General features: G+C 45.2%; 1 protein-coding gene across 2 annotated transcripts in view; it reads right to left on the reverse strand.

Moving 5' to 3' along the window:
* TBCEL (tubulin folding cofactor E like) overlaps positions 1 to 20,677 on the reverse strand; it is a 41,477-nt gene extending 20,800 nt beyond the window's left edge. Inside the window, exon 1 of one of the 2 annotated variants that reach the window (XM_053452345.1) lies at positions 20,560 to 20,677. Coding sequence is in view for 1 of the 2 variants with exons in the window: in XM_053452343.1 (XP_053308318.1) it covers positions 15,007 to 15,075 (69 nt within the window). In the remaining variant the exon portion in view is untranslated. Of the gene's footprint in view, positions 1 to 15,006; positions 15,165 to 20,559 lie in introns of those variants that run through there. The other variant, XM_053452343.1, reaches the window with a different exon arrangement.
* Between the last annotated feature and the right edge of the window lie 471 nt (positions 20,678 to 21,148).

Here is a 21,148-nt window from a genome sequence, read left to right on the forward strand (position 1 = left end):
CTTGGCGGATCGAGCATGTTCAAGTAACTCAGGGATAAGTGGTAACGGTTCTTTATTGTAATAGTATTCAGTTCACGGTAATCAATACAAGGCCTTAGCCCCCCATCTTTTTTATGCACAAAGAAAATACCGGCCCCAGCAGGAGAAGTTGAAGGCCGAATGAATCCTTTCGTCAGATTCTCTTCGATATAATCTTTGAGGGTGGCAAGTTCGGGTTCGGAGAGCGGATAATAGGACAATCATAAGGTCTGGAAGGGGGTAATTTGCCGGCACTCTTTTTTTTTTTAAAACGTCTCTGAATTGACGGTAAGGAGGAGGAATCTCCTGCGGCGAGACAGTCTGAGCGAGACAGAGGGATTCAAGCTTGAGGCAGTTTATAGTACAGAAAGAAGACGAAAATTGAAGCACTCCTGTCTCCCAGTTGATGAAAGGATTATGTTTTCTGAGCCATGGTAGGCCTAGGATGAGAGGTGATACCGGAGAAGGAACAACATCAAACCGGATGGTTTCAATATGGCCCTCTCCTTTTTTGAGAGTTAGTGGAATGGTCTCCCTTGTAATAGGACCTGTCTTAAGGGGGCTTCCGTCCACCAGTTGAATAGCCAACGGGTTCTTTTTAAGACATGAGGGGATCCTCAGGGCGTGCAGAGTGTCAAAATCAATGAAATTCCCGCTTGCTCCGGAGTCTACCATGGCTGAAAGGTGTGTGGAATCTTTAGTCCACTGTAATGAGACAGAAACAGATAGGTGAGGAGATAAGCAGGGGCGTCTTCCAGGACGTGTATATAGTAGAGGAGTAGGATCCTTACCCTGTTTATAATGGGCACGGGCTCTACAGTCCTGGTAGCGGTGGCCTGCCTTGCCACAGTACATGCATAGATTTAAAGTTCTACGACGCTGTCTCTCTTCAGTTGAGAGAGGGCCTCGTACAATACCTATTTGCATAGGTTCTTCATTGGGAGATGGAGCTGGTGATCTTTGAGGTTCACTTGCTGGAGTCCAGCTGGGACTGGAAGTCTGGCGTTCACACCGTCTTTCACGTAGTCTCCGGTCAATTTGTGTTACTAGGCGTATGAATTCCTCTAGAGATGAAGGAATAGAAGTTCGCGATAGTTCATCTTTGACGGCTTCGGACAGACCCCAGCGAAATTGATCATGAAGGGCTGGCTCGTTCCAATTAGACTCCAGAGCCAGGCGTCTCAACTCCGTGACATATTCCTCCACGGGACGCCGACCTTGTTTTAGAGTACGTAGGGTGGTTGCTGCAGAGGAGACCCTGTAGGGATCTTCGTAGAGAGAGTCTAATGCCTCCCGAAAGGATCTCCAAGAGTCTAATACGCTGTTATTGCTATGCAATAAATGGTGTGCCCAGAGTTGGGGTTCTCCCGAGAGCAAGGAGATAACTGTGTGCACTTTCACATAGTCCGTAGAATAGGTACGAGGTCGCAGGCGAAACAGGATCTCGCAGGAGGTTACAAACGTACGATACGGACTCCGATCCCCAGCGAAACTTTCAGGTAAAGGAACTTGAGGTTCAAAAGCTGGAGCGCCTTCCATAACAGGTGGGACGGCAGCAGGTGTAACAGCAGGAGCTTGGTCAGTAGAAGCATTAAGTTGCATTTGCAGGTGGTGTACCTGTTGCCTCAGATGATGTTGTTCAGCCTGGATCTCTTGCAGCGTGTGCTGGACATTAAGACAACTGCTGGGTAAGGGCAGCAGTCATGTCGGTTGAACCTGCGGGTTCCATATTTAGGCTCAGTTATTATGTCAGGCTGGTGGAAGCGAGGAGAGGAACCCAGTACGCAGGCTACCTTCCAGGAGATGAGGGAAGGTTTAGATGATAAGGCAAATCAGAGACGGTCCAAAGGTCAGGGTTGGAGAGATCAGCGAAGTCCGAAAGACGAACCAAAATTCAGGGTTGGAGAGATCAGCGAAGTCCGAAAGACGAGCCAAAATTCAGGGTTGGAGAAATCGGGACAAACGAAGTACAAGCCAAGGGTCAAACCAGAAATCACAAAATCGGGAGCGCAAACTAAATAGCTGTCAGGGAAAATAACTGAGCACTGAATGAAACTCAGTGCCAGTTTTGAAATCCTCCACTAGATGTCGCCCCTCCTCCTTGCGTGATGCCGTTGACCTGCCTTCCCCAGGCTACGTCGTGCAGGAAACTAGAAGAGGCAGGATGGGGCGCGCGCGCCTAACACAATCAGAAGGAGCTGATTGTGAAGATGGAGGATGCGGCGTGGGAGACAGTACCTGCTATCGGCGGGTACTCAGGTGAGTTGCTGCGGCGAGGATTCTTTCGCCGTGGACCCTGACATAGTCATTTGTAAATGAACTTAAGTTATATTAACCCAATCTACTAGACAAACACCCTGACTTGTTATAAGATTCTATTTCAAACAACAGAATGGCTTATTGTTAATCACTAAGATGGGCACTTTGGCTAATGAAAGTCAACGGAGGAACAGACTTCATTGTGTCATCAAAAATTAATTTAAAATATCACATTCCTACCTACAATGGCAGACTCCTGGTCTGCAGGTAAAGTAAGTTAAGTGGAACAGAATGAAATAAAATCACATTAATGTATACAGCACTACATTTAATAGTCAAAAGAAAAACAAAATTGCCATGGGACTTCCCCTTTAAGATGTGCAAGCTGGGAATGGGGCTTGGGTAGAGGGATTTAATTACTTAAATTAGGACAATTTATTTGCTATGTTTCAAGTGATGCTGGCCCTTGGTGAGGTTCACAGGTAGATTCAGAACCCATACAAAAGGCCCATACAAACACAGCCAAATAAAATGTGCCATGAAAATTCTTACCCAGGGCACACAATCAGCTAACAACTCTCCCTTATAAGCATGTAGGCCCAACTGATTGATATTGGGGACTGAAATACTTCAGGCTTAGTAGCAAACCTGATTATTTGTTTCTTGGTGTTTACCTAATCTTTCTGGCGGCCCTCTGGCTGAAAAGGCAGCAGAGTTTGGCACTATATGTAAATGAGTTTTTCTTGATGGCGAGATGAGTTTCCTTTAGGAAGGGGGTTTTGCCCTTTCGTATACATGTGCTTAATCTAGTCCTGATTGTCCTCTGCCCTGGAGTGGGACCCCTGCATTTAAGTGGTTGGAACCTTACAAGTTTGACCTGGGTTGAACTAAAGCATCTCAGCATAGTTTAATGCTTTGTATTCGCTTCTACAGGATTTTTTTTTCCTTTCACACTTCTACAGTAACAACACCTACCCCTCTAAAATACCCTATAAGCCCTGACAGACACCCTCACAGACTGATTGTTAAGGGCTATATTATGAGCTCCCTCTATACCTTTGCTCATGTATTCCAACCCAATAAAAAAAAAAAAAAAAAAAAAAACGCATCATAAAACACTTTCTTTCAATCTGAATTTGTTGGGTAGTTTAAACAAGTGGGTACTTTACTTTAGTCTTTAAAGGTCTGATTAGGAGACTAAGATCCAGATCCCCCGCACCGCTGCAGGGGACCTGGATCCTCCTGTCTCACCCCCTCCCCGTCATACACACACTTACCGGGGCTTCCTGCTGTATTGCCGGGGCAGCGGGTTGACGTCTACGCGATCCGCGTAGACAACGTCCGCTGCAGCCGGAAGGAGGTGTGGCTAGCAGCGGGGGTTGTCTGCGTCTGTCGCGTAGACCTTCCCCGACTGTCAGAGATCTGATCTCTGACAGCCGGGGAAAGTATACGCGACGGACACATACAAACCCCCGCTGCCAACTCCACCTGCTTCTGGCTGCAGCGGAAGGCGACGTCAACCCGCTGCCCCGGCTGGAAGCACCAGTAAGAGAGGGCTGAGAGGGGAGAGAGAGAGAGAGTGAGTGTGTGTGTTAGTTAAATGGGGGTATAGGGTGTGTGTGTGTGTTAAATGGGGGCATAGGGCATTTCTGGAGTGGCGTTAAGGGGGCATTTAATAGAGCACTCTGCCTCCTGAAATGCCTTATACCTCCCTATATGCCACTCTGCCCCATAATATGCCTTTTAACCCCCTAAATGCCAGAGTGGCATATAGGGGTATAAGGCATTTCTGGAGGCAGAGTGTTCTATACAATGCCTTTTAACTCCCTTAATGCCACTCTGCCTCCTGAAATGCCTTATACCTCCCTATATGCCACTCTGCCCCATAATATGCATTTTAACCCCCTAAATGCCAGAATGGGATATAGGGGTATAAGGCATTTCTGGAGGCAGAGTGGCACATAGGGGGTCAAAAGGCATACCATGGGGCACAGTGGCATATAGAGGGTTAAAAGGCATATCATGGGCCACAGTGCCATATTGGTGTGGCAAGCCTGGGGGCAGATGTGCGTAATTGGGGGACAGGTTGGAAAATACAAGAAATAAAAACAAAAAAAAATATTTTTCTCAATCATAGCTTTTATTAAAAAAAATAGTTTACATGAATTAACATTTACTGGTAAAACTTTTTTCCTTTGGGGTCGTCTTATATTCAGGCTTTTTCTTTTTTTCCCTAAGTTAATATTCAGATTTTGGGGGGTCGTCTTATAATCGAGCAAATACCGTATATCATTGGCATCAAATTGTTTGAGGATTGAATAAGTAAAAAAGAGTTGTACCGTTAACCCCACTATTTCCCACATGACTAATAATAAAAACTAATGGATATTAAATGTTTCCTAAAAGCCCTTGATATTATAGGAAGTACAGTTGCAGATAACCAATACAAGACAAAGAGATATTAGAGACAGTTCACAACATATCACACAAAATAGATTTATAAAATAGGGTTTAAATTCCATATTTTAATTTTTTATTTGGCGACTAAAAACAGAAAATATAGCTCATACAAATATTGGGCACCCTATCATTTAATTCTTTGTAAAACCTTATTTGTTAGAAATTACAGCATCCAAATAATTATTCTAATTAACTTTTAGTTCAAAAAATACGTTGTTAAAATTAACTTTTAGATCTACCTACAAACGAATGATATTAAGTCTGGGGACTGTGAAAACCATTCCAAAATCTCATGTTTGGAACCTCTTTTCAGTGTCAGTTCTTTTTCTATCCAGCATGACATTTGTTGATGTTTAAGCTTGCAGTGGGCTGCCCCAAATCATAACTACGTATAACAAAAGGTTGCTTTTTTCTTCAAATTGTTTTTTTATCCAAATGTTTGGTGATTGTAGCTGGAGTTCAAACTTAACTTTACTGGACTTTGCAATCACATGTTGACTTCTTCCTTGCAGATCACGTTAATGCAGGCAACACTACATAGTAGTTGTTGATGTATCAATAATGTTGCGCCACCTAAACTATCCTGAAGGATATTAGCAGTAATACTGGTATTTTGCTTCGCATTCCTGAACAGTCTACAAACAGTTCTATCAGAGGTCTTTACTTCACCAAGCTCCCCTCAACTTTTCTTATTGACAAGTGTGTCAGCAGGTTGCCAGCTCATCTATAGCTGGATCAGTGGGCTAATACATTGGCAAAATTTTCTGGCAGAATTCAATTTCACAGATGACATTTTGTGGCCTGCAACTCCATTGCCATCAGCCATAGAGGTGCAGCAGAAGAGCAAAAAGGTATGAAAATTTGACAAATGAGAACCGTTCGGCCCTTCTAGTCTGCCTATTTTTCAGGATGTAAAGGCTCAGACCCTAATCATTCCTGTGCCTTTTTTACCTAGATGGTATTTATTCAGTATATTGGCTCTTTTAACGCTTTATTTTATATGGTTTTACCCTGTTCTATGCTGTGTGCTATCACGTAGCGAGACGCAAATGTTATGCAGTTTGCTATGCTCCCAAAAAAACTATACAATAACCTGTACATGTGCAACTGCAGTTTTGTTGCACTTGTACATAACCTGCGAAAAAAATATTACCCAAACTAAAAGTTTCTTTTTGGAAAAATAGAGCATTAATAATGGCTAACTGACAGCAATTGGTCAAATTACTCCACAGCAAGAGCCTTAATGTTCCTACCAAAAGCCTTGCGTTGTTTTCTTTCCATAACTATATAATTTGGGGGTTATCCTTTTTTTTGCATGTTTATGGCTACCATTACAAACCAGTATAACAACTGTAGAAATAATGCAAGGCATTGAAACAGCACTGTATGCATGTACAAGTTTATGTCCACCTTAGATATAGGTAGTTGACTAATTCTAAATTATTCTAGCCTTGGTCCCTAAATAATTGTAATTTTAATAAAGACAGGAGGAGGCAAGTATTTTGCATATCTTCCTTTACTCTCACCCATAGCAGCAAAGAAAGAGTTAACATAACACTGGTAACAACCAATAAAAAACAATGTATAGCAGCATATAAACCCTAAGACACCCCTAATCTTCCTCTTTCGGTAGCTGAGAACGGGACCCGAACACTTCCAACATGCTCCTGGAACGCAGAGAAACAGCCCAGCCAATGGGAACTAGACCGGAACATCAACCATCGAAGAGTGGCAACCAGAGAACACTCCAACAGGAAACCAGCAGCCAGACGATTGGTGATTAAGCTGGAAAAGTAGAGAGATAACATAACAGGACCGTATCCCTAGACAGATGTTAAGGGAAAAACATTAACCGAAACAATCCCATAGCCATAAAGCAAACAGGCAACAAATAGATGAACATAATACCAAAACCATACTCACCCCAAGCCCAGAGTCAAAAAGGGAAGGGAGGGGGTGGGGAATACTCGTCTCCTGTCTTTATTAAAATTACAATTATTTAGGCTCCAAGGCTAGAATAATTTAGAATTTTAAGGCAAGACAGGAGGCTTCCTATTTTGCAGTTTTAACGCCAAAGACAACAGGCGAAAATAGAGGGTACAAGAGGTGGAAGCTGCCGCCAGCAAAATATCACCCTGAATGAGCCCGAAAAGAGCTCGCCAAGGAAAGAAGCCAATGGATCCACCTGGCTAACGTAGGAACAGAAAACTGCCGCAAAGGCTTGACATACGAGATCAAAAGTGCGAACACAACTGGCGACACATAGGTTAAGATCCTCAAAACAATACGGATAGGACGCAGAATTGGAAAGGGACGTAGTCCTCCTATGGACTCTGAAAAGAATCCCCTCCGGGGAAAAAGATAGCAGGAGCATCGAATGTCCTCATAGCAGAGACTCTGTGAAACGATAAAAGGCATAACAGCAGTGAAAGTTTAGTTGACAGCTGTTTGAAAGACAAAGACTCGTCGTCCGGTCAAGACTGGAAGAAGTCCAGAACCACTGCGACATCCCACAAGGAATCATAGCGAGCAGCCAGAGGATGAGACAGGCAGATGTCCTTTAACAACTGACAAAGCAAGGGAGCTCTTTCCGCACCGACTCACCTGCGCAACCTTAATGGCCAAAGAGATCGCCCAACGGAAAACGTTAATGGTTCGATACGACTTTTCTAAAAAGATCGCCCAAAAAATTGGAGGATGAGCGCTACTGGGGCCAAATGGTGATCCACTTGTTGTGCCACACACCAAGCAGACCAGCTTCTCCAAGCTGACTGGTAAGACTTCCTGGTGCCTGGAGCCTAGGACTCCCTGAGCAAGGAATGAGTCTCCTGATAAACCAGAGTCCACTCGGGGGCCCCCGAAATCATCCAAGCCACCAGCAACGATCAACCCCCCCCAATATGCAGGGATGAGCCTGCCCGTCTGGGTCTGAAAGGATAGACGGGGAAAAAAGGAAAAGCCTGGGGATCCTGGTTCAACATTCCAAGCAGCGCCAGGAACCATGGCTGTGCGTGCCACAGTGAAGTTACTAGAACCAGGGACCCTCCAACTCGCCGAAGGCAGTGAATTACCCTTGGCTGTCTGTGAAGCCTCCAGTAACTTATTTCCCTCCAGTGCCTTGAAAACTAGGGCACCATGAGGTTCTCCACCCCCGGGAGATAGTCCACCTGCAGGGCGATGTTGAGATCCAGACAGAACTTGAAAATGTCCTTTGTCAGTTCTGTGAGGCGCTGAGAGCGGGTGCCCCCCAAGCGATTGATGTACCGAACCGCGAGACCTTGTCCATCCGGAGGAGAACACAGCAATAGGACCAGTCCTTATCCAGGCTCCTGATTGTGAAGGATCCTGCAATCAGTTCCAAGCAATTTATGTCAAGGGAACATGCTGGCGCCGGACTCCAGGACGAAATCTGGATGGGAACCGAAAACTGCACGCTCATTCCAAGTGTACTTCTGGGGTGAGGTGGACCGGCTGATCATACAATGGCAACCTGCGCAGATGTCGAGCCTTAAGGCGGTGAAGTACATGGTAGTGTAGAGGACCCGGGAAGATCGCCTAAACGGAAGACACGAGTAGACCACCACACGCGCGAGTAAGCAGAGGGAGTAGGTGTCCTCCTTGAGCAGGGCGCAGATCTCCTTCTGGATGGCAACAATCTTTGTCCTTGGAAGCTGCAACATCGCTGCCCTGGAGTCTATTTCGAAACCCAACAGGATGCACCGGCTGGGGTTTAGCTCAGATTGCAGTGCGTCGACAATGAAAACCCAATTGATGAAGCGTCTGAACCATGAAAACCATCTGACCCCTAAGGGTGTCCCGACAGCTGGAAAAAAGGATATCGTCGAGATAAACAATACATCAGATACCTTGAGATCAGAAGAAAGCCATCACCACCTGTAGGAGCTTTGTGAAGCACCAGGGGGCAGAACTGAGACCGAATGGGAGCAAGTTGAGTTGCCATACTTGTCTGCCCCAGCGGAATGGCCGGCAGGTTGATGACCGGGCAAAACTCGCCGGAACATTTCCGGACCTGGAGCGGCAGGGAGACTAAATCAATCCAATACCCGCGCACCGTCTGGAGGACCCAGGAGTCTGAAGTAATCCAATCACAGTTGTGGAAAAAAAATGCGAGATCCTGCCCTCAACCTGTGGAGGGGACAAAAGACAAGAAACATCTGGACTTACCGAATCCAGAGCGACCCTAGGGAAAACGGTGGAACCCCTGCCTCTACTTCCTCCTTTAGGTGTGAAAGAGTGGTGCTGGAAGGAACCACGATAGGCTGGCTGTGCCTGCTGGAAAGCCCTTGAGCTTTGATAGGATGAGCGGCTAGCAACCCGGCCCCACCGGAAAAATGAGGGCCAGTCTGGAACACCTTTCTCATGGAGAACCTCACCTTGTTCCATGAGGTCATCAGGGACACATGCCTGTTAAGCTTCTTCACAAAAGCGCCCCCAAACCGCAGACCGTTAGCTGCCGCAACGAGACCCATTGAACCCAGCTTTGCCAGACGGGGGTCATCCGTAGGAGGGCCGTCTTATGCCGTTCCGTGGCCACAGCTACATTGGCGGTGCCTATTAGGCAGATCACACGCAAGGCCCACTCCCAGATAAATTTTGGATCCAAGGGAGTGGCCTGCAGGAACGCTCGGTCAGCCAGGGAGAGGATTTGAGCGGCCAGACCCACTAAATCCAGGATCTTATCCTGAGCGGACTTGAGACCCTGTTCCAGACCCTTCCTAAGATCTCTCTTAATCAAAGAAAGGAGAGCAACCACATTAGGATCGAACTCTGAGGCAACAGCCACCTTGTCCGGAAGTGAGGGGCGGGGACACTCAGCCCGAAGCTTGTTGCGCGCCTCCTTAATAAAGGGTCTGCGCAACCACTTGTGTAAGTATAGTGCAATATACTCTGGTGGAGCCCACTCAGCGGCCCTGGGTTGGCAAATCGTGGTGGGGTCACATAAAGAGGAGCCAGTTGGGTCAAGGACCGGGACGGTCCGTCGAGGTAGAAGCCAAATGGGGGGTGATGGATGCTCTCATAGAGTAATGGGGTTCGGCATGGTGGGGCTCATCCACCAGACACTCACGGACAAAGCGTGAGTCCATGGTCCTGGACGAAGCCAGGTTAACAGAAACCTCTGACTCGTCCGCAGAGTCTGCCTGCCACTCATCCACTATAGACAGTGGGAGTTGAAAAGGACCCTCCTATGCAGAGGGCAGGGAGGTGGCAGAGGTTTTCGGGTGCTTTGCTGGGGCCTTGCCTTTACCAGCAGAGGCACTATTACCCTTCCAAGGGCGCTTAGTGTGGCCTGCCTCCTCAGATTTCTCGGGGTCAGAATCCATACTGGCAGGGGCCAGAGGTGCAGGAGGGAGAGTCTGGACAGACTACGGTATAGAGGCAGACATCTTAGAAAGAAAAGTATCCACAGAACTGGAGAACTTAGACTCCAGCCACGCCATAAAGGTATCCTGGTTGGGAGTATCATCCTGAGACACAGTACACAAAAGGAGGCTGGGAGAATTATATATAATAGGGGCTCACCCTAAAAGACCCCCATAACACACAGGGGCTTACCCTGGATATAGGCATCCATTATTACTGATGAAGGATGCAATGCATGCTGGCCCATGACAGTTTATAAATAAGCTGCTCTGAAACAGCGAATGTTTTACAATACGGAGGGGCTAATCTCCCAATAGACAGACACCCTGGGCACAGGGAATATAGAGGACTCGCCTCAATCAAGACAGGATTAAACCTGTAACACACAATTCTCAGTGTATACATTGCAGTCTGTAAAAAACTAATGAAATATAGAAACCAAGATGGCTGCAGGAAAAAGAGCACATGTGGCAGAGGTAACAGAACTACCACACTCAGAAAAGCGGAAAACAGAAAAGACACTGGGAGGAACGGACCAAGGGTCCAAGAACCAAAACGGGCCAAAGACCAAAGAATTATAAATGAATATAAGTATAACAATAAAAAACTATAAATAAAATAGAAAGAAAATAAGCACTAAAATAGGCATAACAAGCAAAAGTATAAAAATATATCTGTGTATACATATACATATATCTATATACACACACACACACATATATACCATGTATATAATTAGACAATAAATACCAAGCAGAAAGAATCATAAACAAATGATCTGACCTGTAGCTACGGTGAGCAGCAAAGAAAGAGGAAGATTAGGGGTGTCTTAGGGTTTATATGCTGCTATACCTTGTTTTTTTATTGGTTGTTACCAGTGTTATGTTAACTCTTTCTTTGCTGCTGTCGGTAAGAGTAAAGGAAGATATGCAAAATAGGAAGACTCCTGTTTTGCCTTCAAATTTGTATACATTAGACACTCCGCATTGGAAGTTTAATACCCAACTCCTAAGAAACAAAATCTAGGAATACATACCACCTTTTTTTCCCCCCCCATCTACTTTTGTGAACTACACCTTTAAAGACTCTCCTCGTTCTGGTTACGACCCACAAAAAAAACTCAATTTATTTTAAATTAAACAAATACACAAAGATATGTGTGTGCTTTTATTTTAATCTGAAAATGATTTACTATTGAGTTGGGGCTCTTGTTATGTCCCAGTATTTCTCCAGAGGTCAGGCTACTGTTCCTGGTTAATGACAAGCGCATAAGATGTGACCATCAAGGGTCTGTTCTTTCACTTTGTTTCACTCAGATGAAAACAGCATTCTACCGTATTTGCTCGATTATAAGACGAGGTTTTTTCCAGAGCAAATGCTCTGAAAAATACCCCTCGTCTTATAATCGGGGTCGTCTTCTAATCAGACCCCAAAAAAATGCTGGCGCCATGCTGCTTACCGGTCGCGAGCAGCGTCTCTTCTGTTAGAAGCAGGTCAGGAAGCTTGCAGCGTCCTCACAGAACTCTATCTCCCCCCTCCCTCCTCTGAGGGCGGGGCCAGAGAAGTTGCTACAGCCGGTCCCCTGCAGAAGTCTGCGAGTGGGAGATCTGCAGTTCAGGTGAGGGGGTGGGGGAGGGTTTTTGAGTATGTGTGAAGTGTGTGTGATTAAGGGAATGAATGAGTATTTAAATGTTTGTGAATGAGTGTGAGTGTGTGTGTGATAGCATGGATGTGTAAGGGGGGTGGGGGTTGTAGCATGGCATATGGAGGCTGTAATCCCACTGCTATCATCCCCAGGTTCCAGCATGTACTGGCTGCCTTGGCTTGATAGGAGTGTGATTGCTGTTAGCAGTTTGATATATATATATATATATATATATATATATCAAACTGCTAACAGCAATCACACTCCTATCAAGCCAAGGCAGCCAGTACATGCTGGGTTAAAAGGCATATCATGGGGCTGAGTGGCATATAGGGGGTTAAAATGCATTTCTGGACCTCCAGATATGCCTATATACCTCCAGAAATGCTTTATACCCCCCTATATGCCACTCAGCCGCATGATATGCCTTTTAACCCCCTATATGCCAGAGTGGCATACAGGGGTATAAGGCATATCATGGGGCAGAGTGGCAAATAGGGGGGTATAAAGCATTTCTGGGGGCAGAGTGGCATAACTGGGGGGGGCAGGTTGGCAAATAAAAGGAAATTTAAAAAATATATTTTTCTCAATCATAGCTTTTATTAAACATGAAAATAATTTACATTAATTAATATTTACTGGTAAAACTTTTTCCCTATAGGGTAGTCTTATATTCAGGCTTTTTGTTTTTTTCCTAAATTAATATTTTGATTTTGGGGGGTCGTCTTATAATCGGGGTCGTCTTATAATCGAGCAAATACGGTACTTTCCATAATGAGTCAGCACCATGCCCTGTTCCTGGAATGATACCTTTGTGCCATGTTATACCCCACACTTAAAAAAGGTTATACAGTGGATCCAAAATCTTTGTTGCAATATTTTCTCTTGGGAATGCAAAACTGTCATGAACTCATGCCTAATTGTGTGATCAGTGCAGGGCTATGAGCAGCATGAGCCTTCTGGCCAAATGGCACTCCTTTACTGAAAAATCAGAACAAGTGAAATAAATGAATATATACACACAGACTTTAATATATTTCCTTACCCATGTCCTCCTTGCTGGCACATTGCAGGTGTTCCCATTTAACAGCTTAATTTTAACATAATACTTAAGCTAATAGAGTCTCTGAGGACTTGCACCTCCTGCTGCTACTGCCCTTGCAGAGAAATCTGCAGCCAGCCACTTGCCAGAAAAATAAAGAGATATTAGGTAATAGCAGATTGTCCCATCAGCAGCTTCTTTCATTTTTGTAATTTATTAAATACAAAGCAATAAAATAAAAAAATAAAAAAGAAAAGGAGCCAAAGGTTGATATGATTTATTATGTACAGAAGGTTTTGCAAGCATATTTTCATAATATCAGTTGTACTATGAAAATGTATAGCATCATACAGCTTTATTTATTCATCTTCACATGAATTAATCTGGTGGGAGGGGTCATAGGAGGTCAGTTTACATGATAGGTCTCTGTTCTCAAGCAGCAAGGTGTTAAAAAGTTAAATGCAGTTTGTTGCATGATCAGGAGCATCAATGAGAAAAGCAAATAGATGTTTTTCATTCTCCGCTTTACATGAGAAAGCACTTCTCTAGGGATGTTCCAGAACTGCAATGTAGAGTACTGCATCGGGATGTGGGTCCCGTCAAAAACCTTGCAGGCACTTTTTCAGGTGTGGCGGGGGGGGGGTCAGACAACGTACCTGCGGGTCCCAGTAATCCCAAAAGGCTGCCTTTGCGTTGCTCGCACACAGCGTCTTTTCTCTTGTTCTGCGCAGGAACCCAGCAGAGTCACGTGAATTTACATCACTTCACGTAACTCCACTGGGTTCCTAGGCGGGACAAGAGAAGAGACGCTGTGTGCGAGCAACGCAAAGGCAGCCTTGCGGGAGTGCGTGGGAAATCTGCAGTTCAGGTAAGGGGGTAGGCGGGATTGGACACATATGTTGCGGGAGCAGACGGGAGTGGTCAGAAATTCAGTGGGAGCAGGCGGGATAAAAAAAATAAAATAAAAAAGTCCCGCACAGGGCTCTACTGCAATGCTTGGGTCTATAAGTGAAATTCCATACGTACATATAAATATGAAGACAATAAGGTTTCTAGCCAAGGGAGACATGTCAGAAGAGTTTGAAGCATAGTTGTGGATTCACCTCACTTGTTAGGAAGGCCCAATACGGGCAAGTTTCTACAGGGAGAAGGAGAGGTGACTGAGATGTTCAATGGGTGAGGAGACTAACTACACATATACATGGCCAGTCAAAAATCAAAAATGTTCCCTGGGTTTACCCTTTAGGTCCCACATGACTCTTAACACTCAAGATTATCAGATTAATCAAGATTAATGCAGTTTGCATTTTTGATCACCAAGCAATTTTCTCGATTACATTTCTTCTTCCAGGCTGGGTTTTGCATTATATTATTCTTCCTGTGTGACTGATTAAAAGTTACTAAACATCTGGCTTGTGACCTAGACACTCTCTGTTGATCTAGTAACATAGTACTTGTCCCTGCCATCAAGGCTCTAAGCATATTGCAAGGATTGTTCTGCACCTGAGGTTGACCTGGCATCTCAGGCCATAGCAGATGCCTTACAAAAGCAAATGACTTGAACTGTGAACTCCAGAGTTCAAATTGGCTTAAAAAAACCTATGGCAATTGCTATGAAAAGTAAAGCAATGAATGTCTATTCACAGAAACAACTTGAGTTGCATTAGTTAAGTACTTAAAGTCTCCAAAGCAACAAAACTCAGAACTCAATAGTACCATCAAAGATTTTGAGATAATCACAGCCACTGAAAGAGTGCTAGAATGTAAAGATTTATAAAACAGAAATTGGTAACCCTGTACATTAACAATACAACTCAATACAGTCCATTTTCCCTCTAAGGTTAAGCCCTAAAGTAACTGTCTATTGTAAGAGGAGGAACACTGCTGAGGTCAGAAAAAATAATGTGAATTCTATGAAATGATAAGGTCAGTTCAAGGTCAATGACAAACCGTGCTTAGTACGTGGGAAACAGAACATCTCACACTAGACGTACACCAAGAGGACAGCGAAATGACAAGCTCAACAGGTGACCACCAGTGGAATCAGAAATCCATTTTAATGCCACTGATTCACACAAGCACTTAAACTGTCATCAACCTAAAAATAGACACAGACTGTTGACCTTGGGTCAAACTCAGACAGTTAGAAACAAACTTGCAAATAGTTGACATGCACTGCAAGTAGCCATTATATACTTACTGTTGCCTTGAACTCCTGAAAAGCCCTCTCCAAGGTAAAAGCTCTGGCGTTTGCCTCTAGCAGTCCCATGTTGACCTTTGTACTGGGTGTAAACACAGCAGTGGTTGACCGTTGCTGCTATTAAGTGTTGCTCCGATTTGTCCATTCTGTTTGTGCAATCAGCACAGAATTAACTCACTGCTGACTTATAGTCAAGTTCCCAATGTTCTTTTGGGTTTATGAGATGAGACACAGAAACCTGTTAAATAGCACCAATAACTAGTGGGTACCGCTGCCTGCATAAAATTATATACCGTATTGGCCCGAATATAGGCCCCACTTTCCCGCCCACTTTAGGTCTTTAAAGGGGGGGTGCAGCCTATATTAGGGGTTTAGCGCAGGGATGCGCAGTTCGTATTTTTTTCATTTAGCCCTGCTACGGGTAAGCAGCAGGATTAGGATCCAGATACACGCAGCGCAGCAGGGTCCCTGGATCCTCTTCTCTGGCAGCCGTGGACAACCTCTGCTGCCGGAACTTCTATGGTGGAGCACCAGCGTGACATAACCTTCCGGTGTTCCACCACAGAAGTTGCGGCAGCGAAGGTGGCCTACGCATATCGTGCAGATGTTCACCGGCTGCGGCGATACACTTAGACAACCTCTGCTGTCGGCACTTCAGCCGGTTCGTCTCCATCATAGAAGTGCCGGCAGCAGAAGTTGTCTGTGGTGCATTGGTAAGTTGGGGGGCACTTCTAGTAAGCAGATTGGCACTTCTAGAGGGCATAAAGCATATCTGGGGGAGTAGGTGGGCATAAAGCATATCTGGGAGGTCAGAGTGGCATATCTGGGGGTATAAAGCATATCTGGGGGGGGGCAGAGTATTTTTTATTCTAAGGTTAAACAAGGGTTTCTTTTGATAAACAGTCCAACATTTAGTTTAAATATAAAAAAAATTAAACAAAAAATGTTCTGGTTTTGGGATTACCCCAAATTCATTATTGAATGTCCATATATTGCTGGCAGATATTAGAAGATAGACGTTGTCCTTTCGATAGGAATTGTTTTCTATAGTATACAGCAGGGGTTCTCAAACTGCGGCCCTCCAGCTGCTGCAGGACTACATCTCCCATACTCCTCAGCCAGCCCCTTAGCTGAAAGAGCATTATGGGAGATGTAGTCCTGCAGCAGCTGGAGGGCCGCAGTTTGAGAACCCCTGGTATACAGGGTTTGTAACTAACCATGAGCAAAAAAAACCCCCACAAGCATATACTTAAAAGCAGGCAGCCTATGGTATTTTGCTGGAAGTATTTCTGGAGAGGGAACTGGATGTGCCGGCACCGGAAGTTGTATACGCGTATTGCGTAGATGTCCCCCGCCGGCCCCGCAAGACACCCAGGATTCTGCTCCGGTAAGTCGGGGGTGGGCAGAGGTAAAACGCATCGTGCGGACGGTCCGCACGATGCGCTTAGACAACCTCCCGTAACGGCACCCCCCCCCCCGTGGGAAGTGTTGGCAGGGGAGGCTGTCTGAGCGTATCGGGGAGTAGGATGCAGGTCCCCTGCACCGCTGCGGGGGATCTGTATCCTAACCCCGCTGCCTGCCCGGCGCCCGGGACTGCATGTCCCGGGCGTCGGGCGCTAGACCCCGAATATAGGCCGCACCCCCACTTTAAAGACTTAAAGTGGGGGGGAAAAAGTGCGGCCTATATTCGAGCCAATACGGTATTTATTTTTTTACCAGCATACCACTGGCTGATGGGTAACACTTATCAATGAGCAGTGACCTAAACAGTCATTGATCCAATAACCTAATAGGTTAATAGCTGTTAAAAATATCGCAAAATAAATCTAACCACTACCCGATCACTTTTCAGTGGCCTAAACGTGTCACTTACATTAGTCACTGACTAATATCAATAATCAGAGATCAGGTAGTAATCAGTTATGTACTAAAAATAATTACCGCATTTGCTCGATTATAAGACGACCCTGATTATAAGACGACCCCCCAAATCTTAATATTAATTTAGGAAAAAAAGAAAAAGCCTGAATATAAGACGACCCTATAGGAAAAAAGTTTTACCAGTAAATGCTAATTCATTTAAACACTTTTTTTAATAAAAGGTATGCTTGAGAAAAATATTTTGGTTCTATTTCCTTCTATTTTCCAACCTGCCCCCCAGTTATGCACATCTGCCCCAGAAGTGCCTTATACCCCCTATATGCCACTGTGCCCCATGATATGCCTTTTAACCCTCTAAATGCCACAGTGGGGTTAAAAGGCATTTCACAGAGCACTCTGCCTCCAGAAATGCCTTATACCCCCCATTTAACACTCCCCCTCCCTCCTCCAAACTTACCGGTGCTTCTGAGTTGGGGGGGGCGCATAACACAGGAGGGTCCAGGTCTCCTGCATCTGAGTCCCCGGTGCTTAGTCCGGGCTGCGTGTAGAGCTCTACGCGATACAATCGCGTAGAGCTCTACACGATACAATCGCGTAGAGCTCTACACGATACAATCGCATAGAGCTCTACACGCTGCCCGGACTAAGCACCGGGACTCAGAAGCACCGGTAAGTTGGAGGGGGCATAACACAAGAGGATGCAGGTCCCCTGCATCCTCCTGTGTTATCCCCCCCCCCTCCAGCTTACCGGTGCTTCTGAGTCCCCAGTGCTTAGTCCGGGCAGCGTGTAGAGCTCTACGCGATTGTATCGTGTAGAGCTCTACGCGATTATATAGCGTAGAGCTCTACACGCAGCCCGGACTAAGCACCGGGGACTCAGATGCACCGGTAAGTTGGGTCGGGGGTTAACACAGGAGGATCCAGGTCCCCTGCATCTGGGTCCCCAGTGCTTAGTCCGGGAAGCGTGTAGAGCTCTACGCGATTGTATCGCGTAGAGCTCTACACGCAGCCCGGACTAAGCACCGGGGACTCAGAAGCACCGGTAAGTTGGGGGGGGGGTTAACACAGGAGGATCCAGGTCCTCTGCATCGCTGCGGGGGATCTGGATCTCAGTCTCATAATCAGACCTATTTGAGGTCTGATTATAAGACGACCCTGATTATAAGACGAGGGGTATTTTTCAGAGCATTTGCTCTGGAAAAAACCTCGTCTTATAATCGAGCAAATACGGTATTTATCGTGTGTATGTTTTGTTATTTTTTTTACCCAATGACCTAGTTTACACCTCTCTCTCCGCTCACACTGATGGGAGGAAGGGTCATCTGCTGCAAAGCACTTTTTATTTTCAGGTCAGTGCTATTGAATATTTGTATTTTCATTATTTTCGAACTCATTCAATAGGAGCATAGCACAGATTGCGACTTTGTCCCCAATCAACGCTGTGATTATGTCACTGAAGGGGTTAGCAGCTGCACAGTGGTTCACAAGGGATAATGCTGTAATGCATCATAAACATTTGCATTCTTGTATCATCCCCCTCACCCCCATTTCAGGAATCTTGAAAAGGGGTGACTAGTGCATATTATATCTGAGCTCTTACAGAACACCTGCAGAACTTCAGGTCCAGGAAGAAAAGCCAAACACCTTACATACCGTATTTGCTCGATTATAAGACGACCCTGATTATAAGACGACCCCCCAAAATCTGAATATTAACTTAGGAAAAAAAGAAAAAGCCTGAATATAAGACGACCCCAAAGGAAAAAAGTTTTACCAGTAAATGTTAATTCATGTAAACTATTTTTTTTAATAAAAGCTATGATTGAGAAAAATATTTTTTTTGTTTTTATTTCTTGTATTTTCCAACCTGTCCCCAGTTACGCACATCTGCCCCCAGGCTTGCCACTCCAATATGGCACTGTGGCCCATGATATGCCTTTTAACCCTCTATATGCCACTGTGCCCCATGGTATGCCTTTTGACCCCCTATGTGCCACTCTGCCTCCAGAAATGCCTTATACCCCTATATCCCATTCTGGCATTTAGGGGGTTAAAATGAATATTATGGGGCAGAGTGGCATATAGGGAGGTATAAGGCATTTCAGGAGGCAGAGTGGCATTAAGGGAGTTAAAAGGCATTGTATAGAGCACTCTGCCTCCAGAAATGCCTTATACCCCTATATGCCACTCTGGCATTTAGGTGGTTAAAAGGCATATTATGGGGCAGAGTGGCATATAGGGAGGTATAAGGCATTTCAGGAGGCAGAGTGCTCTATTAAATGCCCCCTTAACGCCACTCCAGAAATGCCCTATGCCCCCATTTAACACACACACACACCCTATACCCCCATTTAACTAACACACACACACTCTCTCTCTCCCCCCCTTCCCCCTCTCTCACCGGTGCTTCCAGCCGGGGCAGCGGGTTGACGTCGCTGCAGCCGGAAGGAGGTGGAGTTGGCAGCGGGGGTTTGTATGCGTCCGTCGCGTATACTTTCCCCGGCTGTCAGAGATCAGAGTTCCCCGCACCGGTGCGGGGAACTCTGATCTCTGACAGTCGGGGAAGATCTACGCGACGGACGCAGACAACCCCCGCTGCAGCGGACGTTGTCTACGCAGATCGCGTAGACGTCAACCCGCTGCCCCGGCAATACAGCAGGAAGCACCGGTAAGTGTGTGTATGATGATGGGGGGGGGGTGAGACAGGAGGATCCAGGTCCCCTGCAGCGGTGCAGGGGATCTGGATCTTAGTCTCCTAATCAGACCTCTATTTGAGGTCTGATTAGAAGACGACCCCGATTAGAAGACGAGGGGTATTTTTCAGTGCATTTGCTCTGAAAAAAACCTCGTCTTAAAAACGAGCAAATACGGTATATCACCCTTATCCCCCACCCCCAGTATTTTTTCTGGCAAGCATATTTATTTCTGATAAAATAAAGTTGTTTTATTTACAAATATAATATTTTGAGATGAGGTTTTACCAATACCTCTCTTTCCAGTCAGTAATTCAGCCAATGGAAATTTATGACCCTACTAGGACGCACCTGGCCAGGGCGTGATTGTAGCATACACAACATATTAATACACTACAGGAGCATTTTAAACAAATTTAGTGAATAAGAAGACAAGTTCACGATTGTGTTGCAATTTGAGGGGTCTAAATCAGCTACAGATACTAAAGATCTTACTCTATACGTCATCATTCCAGATAATGTAGTTCACTCAATAAGCTACAGATAAAGTGAAAGTACATTTTAAAGCCTAGTTAACTATTACAGGTATCAATACGATTTACCTAAATCTTGATATAATAAAAAAGGGAAATATACTTGTAGAATCTTGCAGAAGAGGACAGGACATTATGAAAATAAGGAGGATGCGAGGCGCCATTTGTGCAGCAGGTGCACGTCATCTTGAAAGCGACAACAGCTAGCAAGAAACCGTAAATGTCTTAGTGGCGACAACCAGGACGGGTCAGGATAAAGCGCATGGATTCGGGCAGAGAGGGACGTAGGTGGCAGGATTCCGGGCCAGTGGAAACAAAGCGAAAGGGCAAAAGTTGCACTGGGCGCAGACGAAATATTAAGATGAGAAGAATAAGATGAATAGACGGCATTAGCAGCAGATTTTACCCATTAACTAAGGCTATGCCCGCCTTTCTAACGGCCGTACCTCACTTCAGTGCTTCCTCTGCACTGGAATCTGCAAAGGTTACCGCCAACGCGAGGAAGAGAGACCGTTATCCGCCATAACGGCCACTATACTGTAACGGCCATACCGTCACTTCCTGTTTCGTATCACTGCCTTCACGGAAACGGAGGTGTCGTGCCGTTTGTTCCTTCGACATTACAGGATACGTTGAATAACTTTATATAGGTAACAGATGGAATTTAGGGCAGTTAATAAACGTAACGCTCTATATCTCTTTAATTGCGAAGCAAGGGCTACACTTAAAGATCCTTAACCGCTTAAGAACTGGGCTGTGTTTTTTAGTTACATAGGCTGAAAAAAGACATGCGTCCATCAAGTTCAGCCTTTCCTATATCTGTTAATTTATTGCTGTTTGATCCAAAAGAAGGCAAAAAACCCCGGCTTCGCTCTTTCCAATTTTGCACTAACCAGGGAAAAAAATTCCTTCTTGACCCCAAAATGGCAGTCAGATTTCTCCTTGGATCAATAAGCTGTTTCCCCATAATTAAAGATTATATCCCCGAATATTATGTTTTTCCAGGTATCCATCCAGTTGCAGTTTAAACGTCTG

This window comes from Spea bombifrons, chromosome 12, assembly GCF_027358695.1.
Source record: "Spea bombifrons isolate aSpeBom1 chromosome 12, aSpeBom1.2.pri, whole genome shotgun sequence".
Classification (NCBI taxonomy): domain Eukaryota; kingdom Metazoa; phylum Chordata; class Amphibia; order Anura; family Pelobatidae; genus Spea; species Spea bombifrons.